A 17,983-nucleotide genomic window follows, 5' to 3' on the forward strand; every position below is an offset into this window, starting at 1 on the left:
TCCAAAACGGCATTTTCTCTTCCTGCTATACAACCGGTTAGCTTTTTCGTGCGTGGCTGAGGGTAAGTTTATAATTCAACCTTTTCTGTCATTGACTCAGATTTACAATGCCTGTTTCTGAAAACTGACGTGTCTCTATGAGTTTTTAATAAAGTTTCAAAGTTTAACGTGGTAGCCAGTAATTGATATCTAGCTGAAATACAATAGCCTGCTTATGTAACTGCATTGACAAAACAGGTGGTGCCACACTATGGTGTAAAACACACAGCAATGGCATTGTTAACTGACAATCAAAGGGAAGTTTTTGTGTCTTTTCGTTTACACTAGACTATCACTTCTGTCACGGACTGTCACCGATTTACATTGATCACGTATAGGGTTGTTGATTGCTGGTTGGTGCACGTTCCAGAAAAGCTAACATACCCAAATTAAATTTACTGAATAACATGTGTCCTAAGAAGTTATGGCCGTAATGGTAAGAAATTGTTTCCTGCTATAACACTGAGTGTGGATAACCTTTGCCTGCACTGTAATATGTCATGATAGGAATTAAGCACGGAGAAACTGCATTCCATCTCTCGCTATGGATCCTTGTAATGAACAGTGGTGTATAGTAACGAAGTAGGGATACTTTGCTGTTGTACTTCAGTATGTTTTGGAAATATTTGTATTTTCCTCGAGTATAAATGTTTCTGTCACCTCTCACTTTCACTACAGTTCCAAAAGCAAATGGCAGCTTTGCCCTAATGAATTTCCACAGACATCTTCGTTATTTACTGCAGTATTAAATCAGCGGATAAAAACAAATATGCAAATACGCAGTTTCACTCAGTCATTCAACTGAATTACCTCCTCTCACAGACTAGAATTATCGTCCTCGAGATTACCATAGCTCGGGGGCGTCGCCAGACCCTGTTTACTCATGCATGGCCCCCGTTAGAATAAAGCTGAGCTACACTTAATGATCGTAAAACATAAATAAACTGTTTTTGAAATTGATTACAAATTGCAAAGATTAGCAAATTTGGTGGCGATAAATTTTTGGTCAGTTGCAGTAGGTATCTTAATTAGATCACTGTATTACCTAATATGTTTGGCAAAGTTGCTGTTACTTCACCCATGCTCGGGTGAGTGTAGTGGGACTCCTAGGTGTTCATGTAAAGTCACTGAAGTATTTGATAAAGGGGAAAGACTTGACCACCTGCATCTCTCCTGTGATAGGTACAAGATGGCAGACTTGATTTTTTTTTGTTGTTGTTGTTGCTGACCATATATATAATATATAAAACAACAAAGAAAGGTCGCACCTGCTTTTCGTACTTCATTAATTGTACTATCGGATTAGATTTATAATGGGTATAATGGGTTACTTTTACTTTAGTCATTTTAGAGAGAGATACCCAAGCATGTTTGCTCTGTACTTTGTACAGCACTGGTAATGCATAGTAGGTTATTATAACATAGCAGTTATGCATTTATACACATGTTTTGGGTAGTTAGCTGACTGATCGTGGGCTTTCTTTTTAGAGGAACCTCAGGCCCAACAGCTCGTATTTAGAGCCCCATCCCTTCTACGGTACACCTTACTCAGTATATTTAGATGCTTATTAGGGCATTGATTGGCTGTATGGGGTCTGTTTGATTTAGATTGGATTGAAAGCCTGCAGACATAAAGGTTCAACTGAATAGTTTGCAGCCTTTGACCTGAGCCTATGATCGGACTTCACATCCAGTCAGACCTAATGGATGCTAGGCATGACATTAATAACCAAGAAGCAGGTAACAATAAAATATTTTTCTCTTCCTCTTTTTCTTACAGTGTGATAGCAGTGATCAGCCTTGACCCACTTCATAATTACAAACTTAAAGGAAAAATGGAGTAATTATAAAAAATGTTCGCTGTGCCTGCGATCTTGAGCAAGATTTTCAAAATTCCTAGACAGCCATGGCCCAGAAGGACACTGAAGATGGAAAGAAGCGAGAGACGATGGAGATGGATTATGACACAACACTGGGCAGCGTCTTTAATATCATCTCCCGTGCCCCCCCTGAGCGAGTCCTCAGTCTGACTTTTAAACTTGGTCACAGTCTCGCTGAGGAGATAGTGCACGCCATATGTTTGATTTGTCTGAAGAAAGGAGATGAGGCACTGTCCAAACTTGACACACACAGGGGCAACACTATCGCAGACTACCTTTCGGAAATCGTCTCCCGTTACAAAGATAGGATGGAAGATGTAAAAGTCAACACTTTTCAGGTACCTCCATCTGAAATTGAGACGTTATTGGACCTGGCAAGGGTTTTTACAGTGATGGCCAAGGAGAGGTTGTGTGACAGTTCGCTCAGGGACCAAGCCTACAGGGCCCTTCTTTTGGAGAGCGTACGGAAGACTCATAAGGAAGGAGACTTGTGGTCTGTTCACAATGACAGAATTTTTGAGGAAGCCAGAAATGAATGCGGCCACCAGGTCACTGATGAGTTCGACCCATCTTGCAGAGGAAGCTCAAATATATCAAAACTATCCGAGCATCCCGGTTCGTCGGACTGGAGCGACGTTCTCGGCTCACCCTCATCGCTCCGATCCACCTCAACCTGCAGCTCTTACAGTCTGGAAATTAGTTCATCTTTCTCCGCTGCTTCTGGGGCAGACAAGGCAACGGTACCAACCACTTCAGTGTCAGATTCATCCAAAGGCACTGCTCCACAGCCGCTGCTGTCCACCAGCCAAACTCAACAGACAAACACTAAACCTGCACAGTGCTCTGATCCCACTGTCCCTAGTCAGATTGTAACCTCCAAAAACACAAATCAGGAGAGCAAACAAAATGATGCATTTTCATTCTCCGTAGCCTCTAGCAGTAAGCCTGAAACGCCACCTTCAGTACCAGTATCAGAAACCAAGTCACTGAATTCCCACTTCTCACCATTCTCACACGAACATATTGCCCCAGGTGATTCAAAGACATTTCCAACAAAAGAGGAAAAAGGGGAGGAGGAGGAAGAGATCTTTTACTCTTTTGTGGTACTACATGCTGCTGAGGACTCTGATGAAGCCGAGAGATTGAAAGATAAATTAGAGGGTTTGGGCATTGGGGTTGGAGCTACCTTCTCAGGGGATTTTGCATTACCTGGTAAACCCACACTTAAGTGTATTGAGGACGCCATTGATAATTCAGCGTTCGCCATCTTGCTACTCAGCAAGAACTTCAGCTCCCGTCTAGAGGAGATCACCACTAATTCAGCACTTATAAACTCAATTGAAAACTATCACAAATACCATACTGTCATTCCGTTCTTGCCCCGGGAAAACCGTATACCTCGCGCAGACTTTCCAAAAATCTTGCGAATATTAGTACCACTTGATGAAAAAAACAGGTCCTTTGAAAAGATGGCGATAAGAGCCATGTCATCTGACAAGATTAAAGAACAGAAACGCATATGGACAAATGAACAGCACGTCAAGAAGCTTAAGGAACAGCGAAGGAGGCAGCAGGAGGACATGAACCGTAAAGCCGAGCTTGAAAGACAGATGAGGCTTCTTCGGATGCAGGATCCAAATTTACATCATCCATATCCTTTCCCAAATGGTCCACCAGGAGGGACAGGACAGCCTGGTGGGCCTCCGTCCACCTTATGGACGGTGCCTGGACCACATTGTGGGTGGTACCCCCCCCAACCCAGCATCCAAATCCAGAACGCCAGTTACATAATGATTGGCAACAGCTCCACCATGACCTGTGTCAGAGGGGAAAACACAGGAGATGAAGACTAGCCATTACAGTTGTCCAGTATGATAATTATCGGAGAATGGGAAATAATATTACACATTAGCATTCTATATGGAATAATGTAGGGAAATATCCAGTGCAGCTTAGATGCCTGTCACCCATACCATACCCTTATGCAATGCTAATTCCCAGGTTAGATCATGGTGCTCTGAAAATGTTCCTGTCTTTTCTGTGACAGGCCTGTTAGGAGTATGGAGGTATGGAGTAGGGTATGGAGTTATTGTGAATGAGTGATTAGACCCAGGACACTGCCTAGTTACCGCTGTGCCTCTGGAGAATTGTTTAGGCTGTACAGTAAGTAGCCGAGTTTTAACATTTGTATTACATCATTCCCTCTGAGTCTATACCATAATGTTTGTCTGTCCATCTGTTCAAACTACAGATAAGAACTAACTAAGTCATTTTTCAGGTAGTTTGATCCCTTGTGCTCAGTTGTAATAAACTTCGTTAAGCTGAGTCTTCGTTCCAACTGATTTGTTCCTACTGAGATCACTGGGTTCGGGGTTTTTCAGCAAAGTCTCTCCCTACTACATGGAATGACCCCAAGACCACTCTTTTTTTCCAGTCTGAATATTTACTCCCAGCCAGATGGTCATCTCACCTCTCATTTACTATGTATCTCCTATCCTAGCACTGACAGTATTCATGGCAGGAAATAGCTGCTGAAGATAAGATTTTTCAAATTAATGTAGGTCCTTTCAGGTTAATTATAAAAAAATCCACATAAAAAAAATCAATTGTCATGAAAGCTATTCTCCCTTCTGATCTAATAAGGGAGAGCTATGTGACTCACTTCAGAAAGTTAACTTCTTTATGTACAAAACCAGTATTCCTGGACATATGGCAAATATATTTTACAAGAAATCTGACAAGAGTGGTCTCACTATCATTGTGGGCCAGAATGTGTGGAATATGTCGGCTGTATGTTTAGAGGCCCAAATAGGCAAGAGCTGTGTTGAGACAGGAGACAACAATAACAATGAAACAGCTTTCCTGTTCAACTTTCCAGGCACTCTGTACATTCTTGTCTTAACAGCCAAGACCCTTGCTCTGGGAAATATTTGGACATTATTATTATTATTATTATTATTATTACAGTTTTACCTGTTGGAATGAGCACTGAAGTCAAAGAGTAATATGTATCAGATGTTGTAAAATAGGTACTTCTGCTATAGGCTACACTATATTCGTTTTGTGTAGCCTCTGGAGCAACAAATTAGGCAGGGCTCAGCATAATAATAGGGCATTTTTGACACCCAGATACCCCAGCCTCTTTCACTGGCACATTAAATTAAGTAAAGACCAGCCTACAGGGCTTATTATAGCTACCATCGGTTTCGATTTACCTATAAAAGGCCTGAGACGTTCTATTACATGTACAAATAAAACGGCCTATAGAGGAACGTTCATATGCTCGATTAGAATAGAAAGGAGGCGGAGCTGTGTATGAAATAACAACACGTGTGTTAAACCTTACTGATATGGTGCCCCATCGCTACGACTGCTCAAGGGTCCCTGTCGAGTGAGGTAAGGATTTCCCGAAATACTCTGATCATTACGTCCAGAATAGCAGTATTTTATTTGCAGTGGGCATTTAGGAAACATTATCCCACAGTCTGTTAAATCAACGCTACCTCCTGACTTTCAACCCTCTAAAGTGCTCCGCAATTGTTTCTAATAAGGTAATAAACACAAATCTGGGAATTGCAAGATGCTATCGAGTAACCTGGGATGATTATTCATTTGTCCGTTATGGACTGTGAAGACAAGGTGAAGAAGAGTACCTTAGTAAAGCTTGTTTGATTTTAACCAATACTTGCACATTAACATTTTATAAGAAAAACATAGACGCTATTGGCATGTTTGGCACTGGTAATACTGGCATGCTATAATGTCAAAGCTATTGATTGCTGGTATCTATTATTTCGCCAGGATTTTAGCGTCACCCAATGGCTTTAATTAACAGTGGCGGTGTGTATTGCCGAGTACTTTTCATTTGACATTCGGATGTTTGCAACGAGGTTCAGGAGCTTTATACGTGGCAGACGAGTTCTAATACAACACTTGTCTTTGGTGAGCCTTTGCTTGTACGTTTTTGCGTAAATGTAACTTTATGATGTTAATTTAGTTTGTTCACCGTCACATTACCTTGTTGTGCGTTTGTTTGTGAGTAGTGTCGTCGTAAGAGTTTAACTTACCTTGCCCAACGGTTCGTTTCTGACACAGTGTGTTCGCTAAAAATTGCTTTGTAAACGGAATGTAACGTTAGCCACTTTATATTTAAACAAAGTTTATACTTTATCCAAACTACTTTATGTCATCTCTTGTGTGGATAACTTCAACTTTTTTGTGATAAAATTTACACTGAGCATTGTGTAATTTCAGTTTATCTTTATTTTCAGTTTTACAAAGATTTGTACTAGACAAAAGAATTCAGTAAACTTGAACTGCAATGTCTGTCTAACTACTGCGAACGCATAGCGAGAACAGTTTCGTTTCTTGGGTAAGGAGGATGATGGTGTGAGAGGAGGGTGTGCCGGAAATAAATGGAGTCGGTTGAGCGGGATCGACAATTTCAACAGACATTTCTTGAACACATTGTATGTGAAGATAATTGCGACGTGATATTATTGCTACGTAAAAGTGGTATTCGGTCATGAAATAAAGAACACTTTTTTGAATTCCCACAGTGTATGTATGCAAGAGAACGGTATATTACGTTTATAAATTGTGTGAAGGCTATGATAAAAAGTCAATTCAGTTAGTAGTATTAATAAACAATGTCTAGTGTGCTTCATCTGATCACTTATAATAGCTAAAATATTAGATTTTATATATGTAAGACAGTTTTAATACATCTTAATAACATTCTTTTACTGAAAAAAATGTCCTTTCCAAGCTGTATAAATAAGCCGGTACATATTATTTCTTCCTCATGTCAAATATTCCTACATTCCCTATTTTTTTTTTTCAGGGCTAAATTCTAAACAATCCACAAGAGACAAACCCCATAATGGAAGCTCTCACTTCTGATCTAACAAGTGCCCAAGAAAGGCAGCTGTGTGACTTGCTTGGAGAAGTCAGACTCCATCTTCTGTACAAGGCCAGTGTTCATGGATACTATGCAAATTCCTTCCATGAGAGATGTGACAATAAAGGTCCAACAATCACTGTTGGCTATAACTCATCAGGATACGTCTTTGGTGGCTACACAGCCAAGCCCTATGCTCAAACAGGACAGTATATTAATGACAACACAGCTTTCCTGTTCACCTTTCAAGGTGGAAATATCACCCGCTTTCCAGTTAGCAATTCTGTTTATTCTCGTATTGACAATGGTAACGGCCCAACCTTTGGCCAAGATCTGTATTTTCTCTACAATAACAGCGCAACCATTCACTGCAAACCAGGACACTACTACACGTTTAATGCAGCCACACTCCATGGGAACAACCTTCAGTTGACTGAGTGTGAAGTTTACCAGGTGAAAGGTGAATAAAACATACATGTTCTTCATGATCATTCATGATGTGATGAACACCAAAACCATATGATGAGATTGATGAAAACAAGCTTTTAAGTAGCAAAATGTCAGTTCATTTCAGAACAGATAAAGACTGCATGGAAGGGGAAGACATTAGCATTCTCAAACTCAGAATCTTTTCCAGAGAATACGTTGCTGTCTAAGCCATGGAGAAACATTCAGTGGGAGGCTGAGTATGGTTTTCTTTGTACAGTCTTCAAACATGCATTAATGAAAGAAGCGAGAAAAAGTTTGGCCTTACTTTAACTTTTATTAATCATCTTATAGGAGGAGACAGAGTCTCATGGAATCAATCAAAAACTACAAACCACTGATAAATTCCGTAAGCCAGATTCGTGTTCTGCTCATTGGTCCTGTGGGTGCAGGAAAGTCAAGCTTCTTCAACTCCATCAACTCTATCTACAGAGGTCATGTAACAAGTCAGGCAATCTCAGGCCATGCTGCCACCAGTCTTACAACACAGGTATGGTCCTGTTAGTATTATTGTAGCCAGAGAGGATATGATCTGTAAATCATCTTTAAACGCTTTCATAGTAATTGATCATTTTTGTTGTGTAGTTTCGCACCTACACAGTCAAATCCAGTCGGGAAGGAAAACCTCTGCCCATCGTGCTGTGTGACACAATGGGATTGGAGGAATCTGAAGGTGCTGGGCTGGATATCGATGACATCAGTAACATTCTGAAAGGTTGCGTTCCTGACAGATATAAGGTAAAGTCAGAGAATGATGATATAATAGGATGTCTCTTTAATCTACATTTTAAATTTAAGACATAACAGAAGACAAATTCTCTCACTGACTGTGTTTCTTCTAGTTCAATCCCAAGGCACCACTTCAGACTGATGACAAAGAGTTCTGCAAATCAGGGTGTCTGGAGGATCAGATCCACTGTGTGGCCTACGTGTTAGACTCCTGCAAAATCTCCATCATGTCCTCCAAACTGGAGGAGAAACTTGCTGCAATCCGCAAGAAGGTCAATCAGATGGGTCAGTCAGCAGAATTATGTAATTGCTGAAGTAGTGAATTGAGATGTAATTCTCTGAAATCTAAAAGGCCGTTCTCTGGGAATCTCTCTACTCTGCCATTGAGTAAATTCTGTTGATTGGAAGTTAATTAAAACAAGTCACTACCTTTTCTCAGTTCAGAATTTTTTTCCCTCCATCATTAGATTTGTGGCCACAGAGGTAAGACAAGAACTTGACCCGTCACAGTAAAACCTTTTTTTCACACTTCCAGGCATCCCACAGGTCATTCTCCTAACAAAGGTAGATGAAGCTTGTCCCTATGTGGCAGAGGACCTTCAGAATGTCTATCTCAGCCCTTACATAAAGAACATGGTAAGGGATGACAACAGTACACCCAACATCATTTTTACTCTCAACGTTGTGAGTTTAAGTTGAGAAAGTGTGGTAAATGGGGGCGATATAACGTATGTAAAGTTTAAAAAGTCTTTCCGTAACCCTGCAGGCCAAGGAGGTGAGCGTTCGTGTCGGGGTGCCCTGTGTACTCCCCGTGAAGAACTACAGCCAGGAGCTAGAGCTGGAGCTCAGTAGTGATATCCTTCTCCTCACTGCTGTGGTCCAAATGCTCCGCTTTGCTGACAACTACTTTGATGATATAAGTCCAGAACTGGCAAAAAAAGTTTAAGTTTGGAAAACCATTGAAGCTCACAACTTCAGTTCTAGAGTTGTTGCGTTTATGTGTATTAATGCCCAGTAGCCTTATAAAAAAAGTACCTTTAAACCTTCAGTACAATATGAAGTCTCCATAGTGACGCACCGTCAAGATGGCTGTCGTTTTCTGGGCTCTTCCCCAACTTTAATTTTTTGTTAGTTTATTCACACTGCTTTTGAACAGCAACACTACATTTTCGAACGCCATTATCAATCACGACAGACAGACTTTGGTGGACATCATTTGTCCGTTGGATGCGCATTTTACAGCCAAGGGTAATAGAACTGACTCAGTGACCATCTTGGACTACCATTTGTATAGATTTAAATTGTATAGCCTACCTGCTACTATTACTATAGTATTCTAGCAATATTTATATACCTCTAGTGATACTTAAGTGTGGCTTTGTTGCTTAAAAATAGTGCAATAGGATTAAGTCGACTGTGTTGTTCTCTGTTACTAACCTGTTCTCCTCTGTCTGTGCCAAGTAATCATAGTTAATGCATGTACTCTCTCTGTTCTTTAATTGCTTTATTAATTTCTGATAACCCACTAATGCTCTCCTTTTCCCCCTCATCTTCGGCGTGTTTGTCTCATATGCGTGAGTATGAATGCCTTGTGTGAGTGTGACCGTCTTCCTAGCAGGTGTGCCTCCTCCTCATCGCCATCCCCCTCGTCCTGCTTTTGTTGTCTTTATTTTGTCTGCTAGTGTTTTTGCATTATGATTGTATTACTTGTAATTGCCCACTGGGTTGGCACCTACTGCACACCTGTCTGGCCGGGAAGGGATCTCCTCTTTCTGTGGTCCTTCTCAAGATTTCTTCCATTTTTTTCCGTTACTCCTGGGTTTCTGGAGAGTTTTTCCTTGCCTGCTATGAGGATTAAGTCAGGGGGTGCCGTCCTGTTTTATTTGCTGTGGGCATGTAAAGCCCTTTGAGACTTTAAACTGTGATACTGGGCTCTAAATAAACTTGAACTTTGAACTTATGCATCATGTGTGGAACAAATATAGTGTTCATGATTTATTAAAGTAACCTTAAATATATGATACAGACATACTGCAGATGGCTATGGAGAACTCTACAACTCAATTTAACACTTTAGTTAAAAAAAAATTTGATTTAAAACAAAGGTTGTTTAACTTATTGCTGAATGAATATGTTACTGTCTTGTTAATGTCTATTACTGAGATGGTTGAGTCTCCTGTATCTCAAATACACGACAGTGAATTAAACCAAAGCATGACTGGTGAATCAAGAGCCAGTTTATTTATGTACGTCAAATAATTACTGGACAGAAGAATACCAACAGAATGAACAAAAACGGATAAAACCCTTTGATGATGCCGATCAGTGTTAACATGACTACAGGACGGAGTCTTTTCATATCTATTGCCCATTTTGAACTGATAAACGATTGAAGCAGTAACAAAGACATTGGATTGCACTTAAGAAGTAGTAATCAACATTAATGGTCATATCATTTTCTCTTTAATTAGCTTGGAGGCAGCATTTAAGTTATTAATGGAATAAAGGAGTGAATATATAGTTTGAATTAGAGATGAATGAACAACGCTGTCCACAGCAGTGACAATGTCCTTGTTAGTGTACATAAGTCATGCAATTCTGTTATTATGACAAGTAGATTCTTACTGGACACCTCCTTGAGGAATGCACATATGTTGACAAACACTGACAAAGACAGATGCATTGACAAGTTTCAGGTGATGATATAAAAAAAAAGAGAAAAGAAAGAAAGAAAACAAGACATCTTTGTAGTGTTCTGTCTGAAATTCTGATGGCTTACGGCAGCTCAGAATGGACCGGCACTGTCCAGATCAGCGAATGGATCCATTTCATGTAGCACTATCATTACATCATTAGTAGTTATAGAGCAGTGACCACTTAAGAAGCAAGCCTTGCATTAGTAATGACTTTTCCCTAAGAACACCATTGCTACCTAGGTAAAAACAAAACAAAACAAACAAACAAACAAAAAACAACTGAAACTAAGTCTGAAAAAAAAACCCCGAAACCAGTGAAACTGCAATTAATACACCATATCTAATTAACGGTGCAACAGTGCAGAGTTCTTGGCACGTTAAATGTTTGCAGTGTGGCACAGGACAACACACAACTGTCCTTAAAAGAAAAAGAGAAACCTGCAGAATGCTCCAGCAGTCTCAGATTGGTGGCAATTATCAATCAGCCCAGTGTAGAGATCAACACATTTTTATAACTGAATTACCGTGTGCGTAGTACAACTGGAACCTGATGCAGTCTAAGGTTATTTTTTACCACAGAGCGTAGAAGCAGCAAATCCACCACTCTTCTATAGGTTAAATATAGTCGGAAATCTGGAACGAAACTGTGGAACCGTGGCATTCCGGAATGTAGGGTTAGTAGCTGACTAGGTCAAATTCCGAACACTGTGCTTGAAGTAGTACACATTTACAAAGATGGAATTCAAATTCAAAATTGTAAAAAATAACAAAAGCACTTTCCTTTCTTTTTTAGAACTGTACAGGATTTTTTTTTCCTTTTCTTTAAAAATCAACATTTAGTTATACACATTTATATGACAAAACAAATACATTAATTATTATATAGAAAAACTAAAGGAGAGAATATATAAGATTTAATGCAGTATCCCCTTTCTGAAAGCATACATTAGATTAATCATGTTTTATACATGAAAATGCCATCAAAGAAGCTACTGTTTTTTTTGACCCACGTTTGAAAATGTTACTGAGGTTATATTGTATGTACTCTACTTGAACAGACAGTAAAACATCATGAACAGTTGTCGACATTAATACAGGCAGATCACGAATAGGACTCTCACCACTTTAAAGGTGAGACAAAACCAAGAACTGGACATATCACAGGCCACTAGGAGCAACTGCCGTGCTGGAGGTGTTACCAAAAAACAAACAAACAAACAACCCCTCTCTTTATCGAGACAAACATTGGTCCAGATAATTACAATGATAATGAAGCATCCAGAGGAAGGCTGCAAACATGAGACATTGTGGTTACACTTTTAACCACGTTTGCAAAAAAAAATAAAAATAAAATAATGTTATAATATGCTCCAGCAAGTACACTATGCCATTTGTCATAGCTAACCCCCATACAAGAATAGTGGTAACAACAAATAAACAAACAACTGCTTTTGCTTGAGTGCACAGGATGTTCTGAACACAGCCTGGCCCCGCCCCTAGTCACTGACTGGTGCGTGGAGTCTGAATGGGGCGGGTCATAAAAGCCTCCGTGTGCCAGTCTCTCCCAGGTGGAAAGGGAATACTGCATTTCTGGGAATTGTTACTAATGCTAGTTTGTGAGATTTCTCCCACTCTCCTCTTGTTTTCTTCTCTTTCCTGGTGGACTGGCTGAAAAGACGCTCTTTCTCTTTTGCTGCGCCTGCCTGAGCCCTAAGGCCCTTCTTTTGGGGAGGACGGAGAAGGGTTGCTGGCGGACGTCTTGAGGGAGCCCAATGTTTTGCTAAACCAGGAGTTTTTGGCAGCTTGGACTTCAGTCATCAGCACCCCTCTCTGGTGCTCCAACTCCTAATGAACCACATATTAGCAAATCAGTTATACAACCTAAACGCTAAAGTGAGAATGACACTGGCATACGGAAGTACTTGTTATCAATACAGAGTGACCCATAAATCAAAAACACCGTAAACATGGTGCTATCGATGATCAAAGGTCAGTCTGTTTCCATGCTGCCTAGACTTTGACTGTCTAATAAGAACTAACAATAACTTTGGAAATAGGTTCTAGCTTTAGCTAGTATAACAGCCAAGTTTGTTCAAAATGTTTACCCTGCTTGGCTTGATTTCATACTTTACTGTTGATGATGTGGAGCTTTGTGAAAAGGACAAATACAGATTTTAGACTGTGGGACAGAAGGTCAGATCTGGAGAAGTACATGCATTTGGAAACAGAGATAGACAATCTATAATACTCTGAACCCTATAATAACTGATATTATAACATGATATCACTGGACAGTTTGGTTGGTGTGGCTCACTGACCTGGATCTTGCACTTGGCTTCTACCAGCTGGAGTTTTGTCTGGGCCAGCTCCAGTTCCAGCTCCCTGAGCTGTGCTTTCAGCGAGTCCTTCTCCTCGTCCAGGTCCGAGTCTCGGTTATCCCGGCTGACCGCTGGCATCTGCAGCTGCCCGTCTTTGCTGAACACCTCCCGACAGCGGTCGCATGCCATCACCTTACTCTGTGAGAACATTTTCATGGACCCATCAGAACCCATCCAAGACAACATGAAAGCAAAGATTCACTGTTTTAACTTTTCATCTGAAAAACAAACTGATGGATGGAAGTTTGATAGCTAAGATTCAGACAATTAGCATCCTTCTCTGAAAAGCAAACAAACAGGAGGCCAAGGCTTTGCCAAATTTGGTTTTTTACTGCCTGAGCTAGCTCTGTTTTTGTTGTTGTTGTTGTCTGTTTGTTTGTTTGATGATCTTTGTCCTAGAGTATTTATAAGGCTTCTATTCTAAATGCCAGCATTTTCTCATCACAAAGCTCTTCTAATGCCTAAACTTAATGAAGTCTAAGTACGATATAAATGATGACAGGACATGAGGATAAAGCCATCTTTGTATTCCTTTGAATATTACAGCTTATGATTATTCAAGTTCTTTACAAACAGAAATAACTGTGATCCTCTCAATGCACTTAGGCATTTAGACACACGAGTCAAGTAATGCTAAGTAAGTTGATTATTTTAGCACAACAATAACAATAACAATAACAATAACGACAACGACAACAACAACAACGACAACAACAACAACAACAACAACAACAACAACAACGAGAGGCAAGTATCAGCTAAATGCTACTGCTTCAACCTGTGGGACTAGCTTCTCCACCAATGATAAAGAATGCTTTTGGATTGCATCTCTGTTCAGAATCCATTTTAGTCTAGGACTAGGTTTAGTCAAAATCATTTATGTATTTAATCCTTCTCCATAGTGTTGCACTGACTTGTTGAGAATGCTGGTGCTCAGATCATGTGTACTGGTGACTGAGAATGAGTTCTTTTACCTTGACAATATCAAGCTCCTCCTTGGTGGCGGCCTGCTGTTTCTCCAGCCGGGTGCTGAGCTGAGAGCATATCTAAAGCAGAGGGAAGGCAGACAATACTAAGCAACATGTTATCTAAATGATCTCATAAACTGGTATACTGTGGTTAAGCATATAATACTTGGTAAGTAGGTCAAATAGGACATTTACATAATAACTGTCTGTCATGGTTCAGAAGTACTTTTTTTTGTTGTTTTTTTGCATTTTGTCTTTAAAGCATATAATTCATTTGCACACCATCAAGATATGGCTTTGTTTTTTCTCAAAACAACATGCTGCAGCACTGCACCACTCTAATCTCTGGAATGGATTAATTCTTCATCCTACATTTAGCTGAAATGGTACCGACAGACACCATCAGGGTTTTAGTGCAGTTTGCCTGTGTAAACCGGGACACAAGGCAGGCATGCTTATATGTTTTGAAGCGTGTTAGTTTACTGTTTGAGGTGCATTGATAGACCATGCTCCCAGCACAAAGTATGACACGTAACCAAAATAAATGGCTGATTCTCAAAGGCATTAAAATAAAGCTCAGGTTTACATAAAGTACATAGCTCTCAACTGTGATCATTGGTGGAATGGGTTCATAGTTTCATCAACACAATATGATCTTTGCTGGGGGGAGTCCAAATTTCTTCCATGACTCCTTTCTGCCCTGCACCGGCCCCATGATTGCTTTGCACATCTCGACCAGACATCCCTTAACTAACTTAGGACCATGGCCAACGTAACTGTTGAAATGACTGATGAAAGTCACCAACAACACGTGAACATGACTACTGAAATGTAGGTAAATATCTGTGCTGTTCTTGGGATGGGAAAAGAAACCGGACACCACCGTCATGGCTACCATCGTCATAGCCGACATCATCATGGCCAACATCATCATGACCAGGGCCCGTAGAACACTGACTGTAGGCCTGCTGTTTGTTGTTTTAAGTCAAGCTAACTGAAACGTCAACTGTTAAGTACTGTATTAAGACCTCTTAAAATGAAGTGCATTACACCGTAATTGAATGGCAGTTGCATAGACTCCTTTTCCCTTTACAGCCAGAAGTGGTCATTAGAGTTTTAAGGTGGACGGGGAGTTATTTTAGTGTGACGTTTCTCCGTATGATGTAAATTAGGAATCTGCTTCACCTGTTTATATTCGGCGATAATGGCTGTGGTCTTCTTGATCTCCGATTCGGCTTTCTCCAGCTCTCTCCTGAACACTTCCTTCAGCTACCAACCAGGAATAAAAACAAGACAACATCACAACGCTGCACACTGTACAAGGACAAACTGTGCTCCCAAAGCTAGAAATGCCACTATGATTCCACGGATACATTCATATGAAAATGAACGCAAGAGAGCTGGCCGCGACATGTGATGAGGCCAATAACCACGGAATAACCACAACCTAATGTGCTGAAGGAGAAAATACCTACATTATCAGTCAGGAAATATTACTGAGAAACTATTTAACGAGCTGAATCGAATGGTCTCGTTATAATTTTAGGACAGTGCTGACTGCCACACCTGTGCGGTTTCCTCCTCCTGTCTTCTCTTCTCCTCTTCCGTCTCGACCAGACGCTGTTTAGTGTTGAGCAGTTCTTTATTCAGTGCGTCAGCCTTGTCCTCCGCCTGCGAACACATGGCTCATTTAGAACAGGGTTGATTTACAGCTTGTCGGTGAAACAGAAGGATTCCACAAATTTGCATCAATGGATCAACAAAAATCAACACTCCCGATAAACAAACCAAACATAAATACAGAGAATACAAAAAACAACAACATAAGACGAACAAACAAATAAATCCAAGATACTATGAGCTTAAAACTGAGGTATTGTGGTCATGTGCATCATTCTGGCCTTTTTCTCCTGTGTTCATGACTCCTGCCCATAACACGTGTGAACTAGAGGTTCTACTGCTCATTAACCCTTTAACTAGTTACATTTGGTATTTCAGTGATAGAATGAACAATATATATGCATTAGACAGAAAAGAACGAGGGCAAATGCACAGGATATGCTGATTTTGATGATAAAGTTTTGTAAAAATGAAAAGGAGGAAAAGACCTGGTCCAGGTCGTTCCTCAGGGCAATCTTGCTCGTGACCAATTCATGGGCGAGGTCATCGTTCTCCTGCTCCAGACGCATACTGGCCTCCTGCAATCTCCGGTTTTCTCTCTACGAAGATGTGATCACACACACACACACACACACATACAGACACACAGAGACACAGAGACAGATGAGAGTCAGTTTTAGGTGTTGAGGGAGCGGAGGGGTTCTGCAATCGACTTAGCGAGATAAGACGTCAGAGGACTGAGCTTACAGAGACAGACATCAACTCTAACAGCGTGCCACACTGGCACAGCAAAAGCTCCGCAAACATAAACGGGCACACATTTTAGAACACCCAGTCACTGAACCACAAATCACCTCTGTAAAAACAGATAACAACACGTCCATATTTCTTTCCTAGCCTGTCTACACGCCACTCTTTTCTATGATACGAGGCTTTGTTTTACTCATCTATGATCTGATAAAGGCAAATGAAGAAGTAGAACAAGGAAATAAAAAAGAGGAGGAGAAAAGAGGAAATAAGCGCAATAAGATATGAGTGGGAGGGTTAGGACGCGGAGAGTTGCATTAGATCGGTGTTTTGAAAGATCGGTATTATCTGGCGACATTACGCGACTTTGATGAGTAGAGCTAGGCTGTTCTGGCAGTCGGTTGCTTTACTCAGAAGTCTCACTGTTGTCTAACGACTATGAGTCTTCAATATCTGATTGCCTGAGGCAACGTCTTGTGACCTGGAGCTTCTCCTCCGGATTTAAGTGGTCTCACATGATAAGAAGAGCTGTCAGGACAGTGTGGTTATCAGAGAAAGGAAAAAGGGTCAGCTGACACACACAAACACTCACACACACACACACACACACACACACACGCATTTTTTGAGTGTGAGCCTATACAGCGCCCAGTCATTCAATGACGCATTCATTGTATACATCACACTCATATGGAACACAGAAACCATGACAGAATCTGACAAAGACATTGTTTCTAAGGAAGAAGCGCTGACAGAGAAGCAGGCAAGCAGCTAACGTTAGTGGCCACTGAACACGTTAGAGCCTAAAGGCTTACCTGCTCCCACTGCAGCCAAGCCCAGAGTCAAAACACTACAGCCACAAACACAAGAACACAGTGGGCTTCCCCCCGTCTCGAACGACAGCCTAACACAACACTGAAAGAACCAAGCTCCGCCTTCCCACCGCCTTATTAGTCATACAGGGTGAGTGAAAGATGCTGGTTGGTTAAAAAAGGGGTAAGTGATGGACGCTGGTTGGTTAAAATGTGTGAGTGATGGAGGAAATATGTGGGAAGTGGTGACAGAAGAGGAACTCACTGGGTAATAGAGCTAATCTAGCCAAGTCAGGTGTCCTCCATTAAATTATCTGTTTAGTGGTCTCAGTGTCCCTAAACAGTTACCAGTGAATGTTTCTCTTATAAACAGTCCTTCACAAAACAAATCGTTATGCACACCTAATTACAGTCACATTCTTTCTTCAAATATGATCTTTATTGGGCTCACGTGAAAGAAAAAATTAAACTTGTAGAACTCACTTTCATAAATCGAAATGTTATAAATGAAATCTTGGACATGAACATAAAAAAACAATCTGAACAACAGAAAGACATTTTAAAAAGCTTATCATAAAAAAATATTATATTATTTGCCTGAGAAAACAACAGGAAACAGAAAGTCCCAACATGGATTTAATAGTCAAAAAACAGACTAATGATGAAATGATGAGAACATCCCTATATTATCAATTCAAAAAGTCACATAGCTGCACTTGGAAATGTTT

General features: G+C 40.5%; 3 protein-coding genes across 6 annotated transcripts in view; 2 read left to right on the top strand and 1 right to left on the bottom strand.

Moving 5' to 3' along the window:
• On the top strand, positions 1-3,781 carry ticam1 (TIR domain containing adaptor molecule 1). The gene is made up of 2 exons (XM_030791102.1): positions 1-62; positions 1,820-3,781. Exon 2 carries the CDS (start codon positions 1,946-1,948, stop codon positions 3,770-3,772), a length of 1,827 nt encoding a protein of 608 aa, XP_030646962.1. The 5' UTR covers positions 1-62; positions 1,820-1,945; the 3' UTR covers positions 3,773-3,781.
• A 1,992-nt stretch (positions 3,782-5,773) lies between these two features.
• Positions 5,774-9,317, top strand: LOC115827233 (interferon-induced protein 44-like). The gene is made up of 8 exons (XM_030791044.1): positions 5,774-5,861; positions 6,763-7,279; positions 7,457-7,505; positions 7,600-7,795; positions 7,891-8,043; positions 8,148-8,319; positions 8,570-8,670; positions 8,801-9,317. Exons 2-8 carry the CDS (start codon positions 6,802-6,804, stop codon positions 8,978-8,980), a joined length of 1,329 nt encoding a protein of 442 aa, XP_030646904.1. The 5' UTR covers positions 5,774-5,861; positions 6,763-6,801; the 3' UTR covers positions 8,981-9,317.
• A 2,312-nt stretch (positions 9,318-11,629) lies between these two features.
• Positions 11,630-17,983, bottom strand: part of rabgap1l (RAB GTPase activating protein 1-like) — a 78,144-nt gene continuing 71,790 nt past the window's right edge. For 3 of the 4 annotated variants that reach the window (XM_030791040.1, XM_030791041.1, XM_030791042.1), the window contains 6 exons: positions 16,185-16,295; positions 15,643-15,747; positions 15,262-15,345; positions 14,083-14,154; positions 13,049-13,246; positions 11,630-12,575 (listed from right to left, as the gene is read on the bottom strand). In XM_030791040.1, the coding sequence (XP_030646900.1) occupies positions 12,441-12,575; positions 13,049-13,246; positions 14,083-14,154; positions 15,262-15,345; positions 15,643-15,747; positions 16,185-16,295 (705 nt within the window). In that variant the 3' untranslated portion in view covers positions 11,630-12,440. The remainder of the gene's footprint in view (positions 12,576-13,048; positions 13,247-14,082; positions 14,155-15,261; positions 15,346-15,642; positions 15,748-16,184; positions 16,296-17,983) is intronic. The other variant, XM_030791043.1, reaches the window with a different exon arrangement.

This window comes from Chanos chanos, chromosome 14 (genome assembly GCF_902362185.1).
Source record: "Chanos chanos chromosome 14, fChaCha1.1, whole genome shotgun sequence".
Classification (NCBI taxonomy): domain Eukaryota; kingdom Metazoa; phylum Chordata; class Actinopteri; order Gonorynchiformes; family Chanidae; genus Chanos; species Chanos chanos.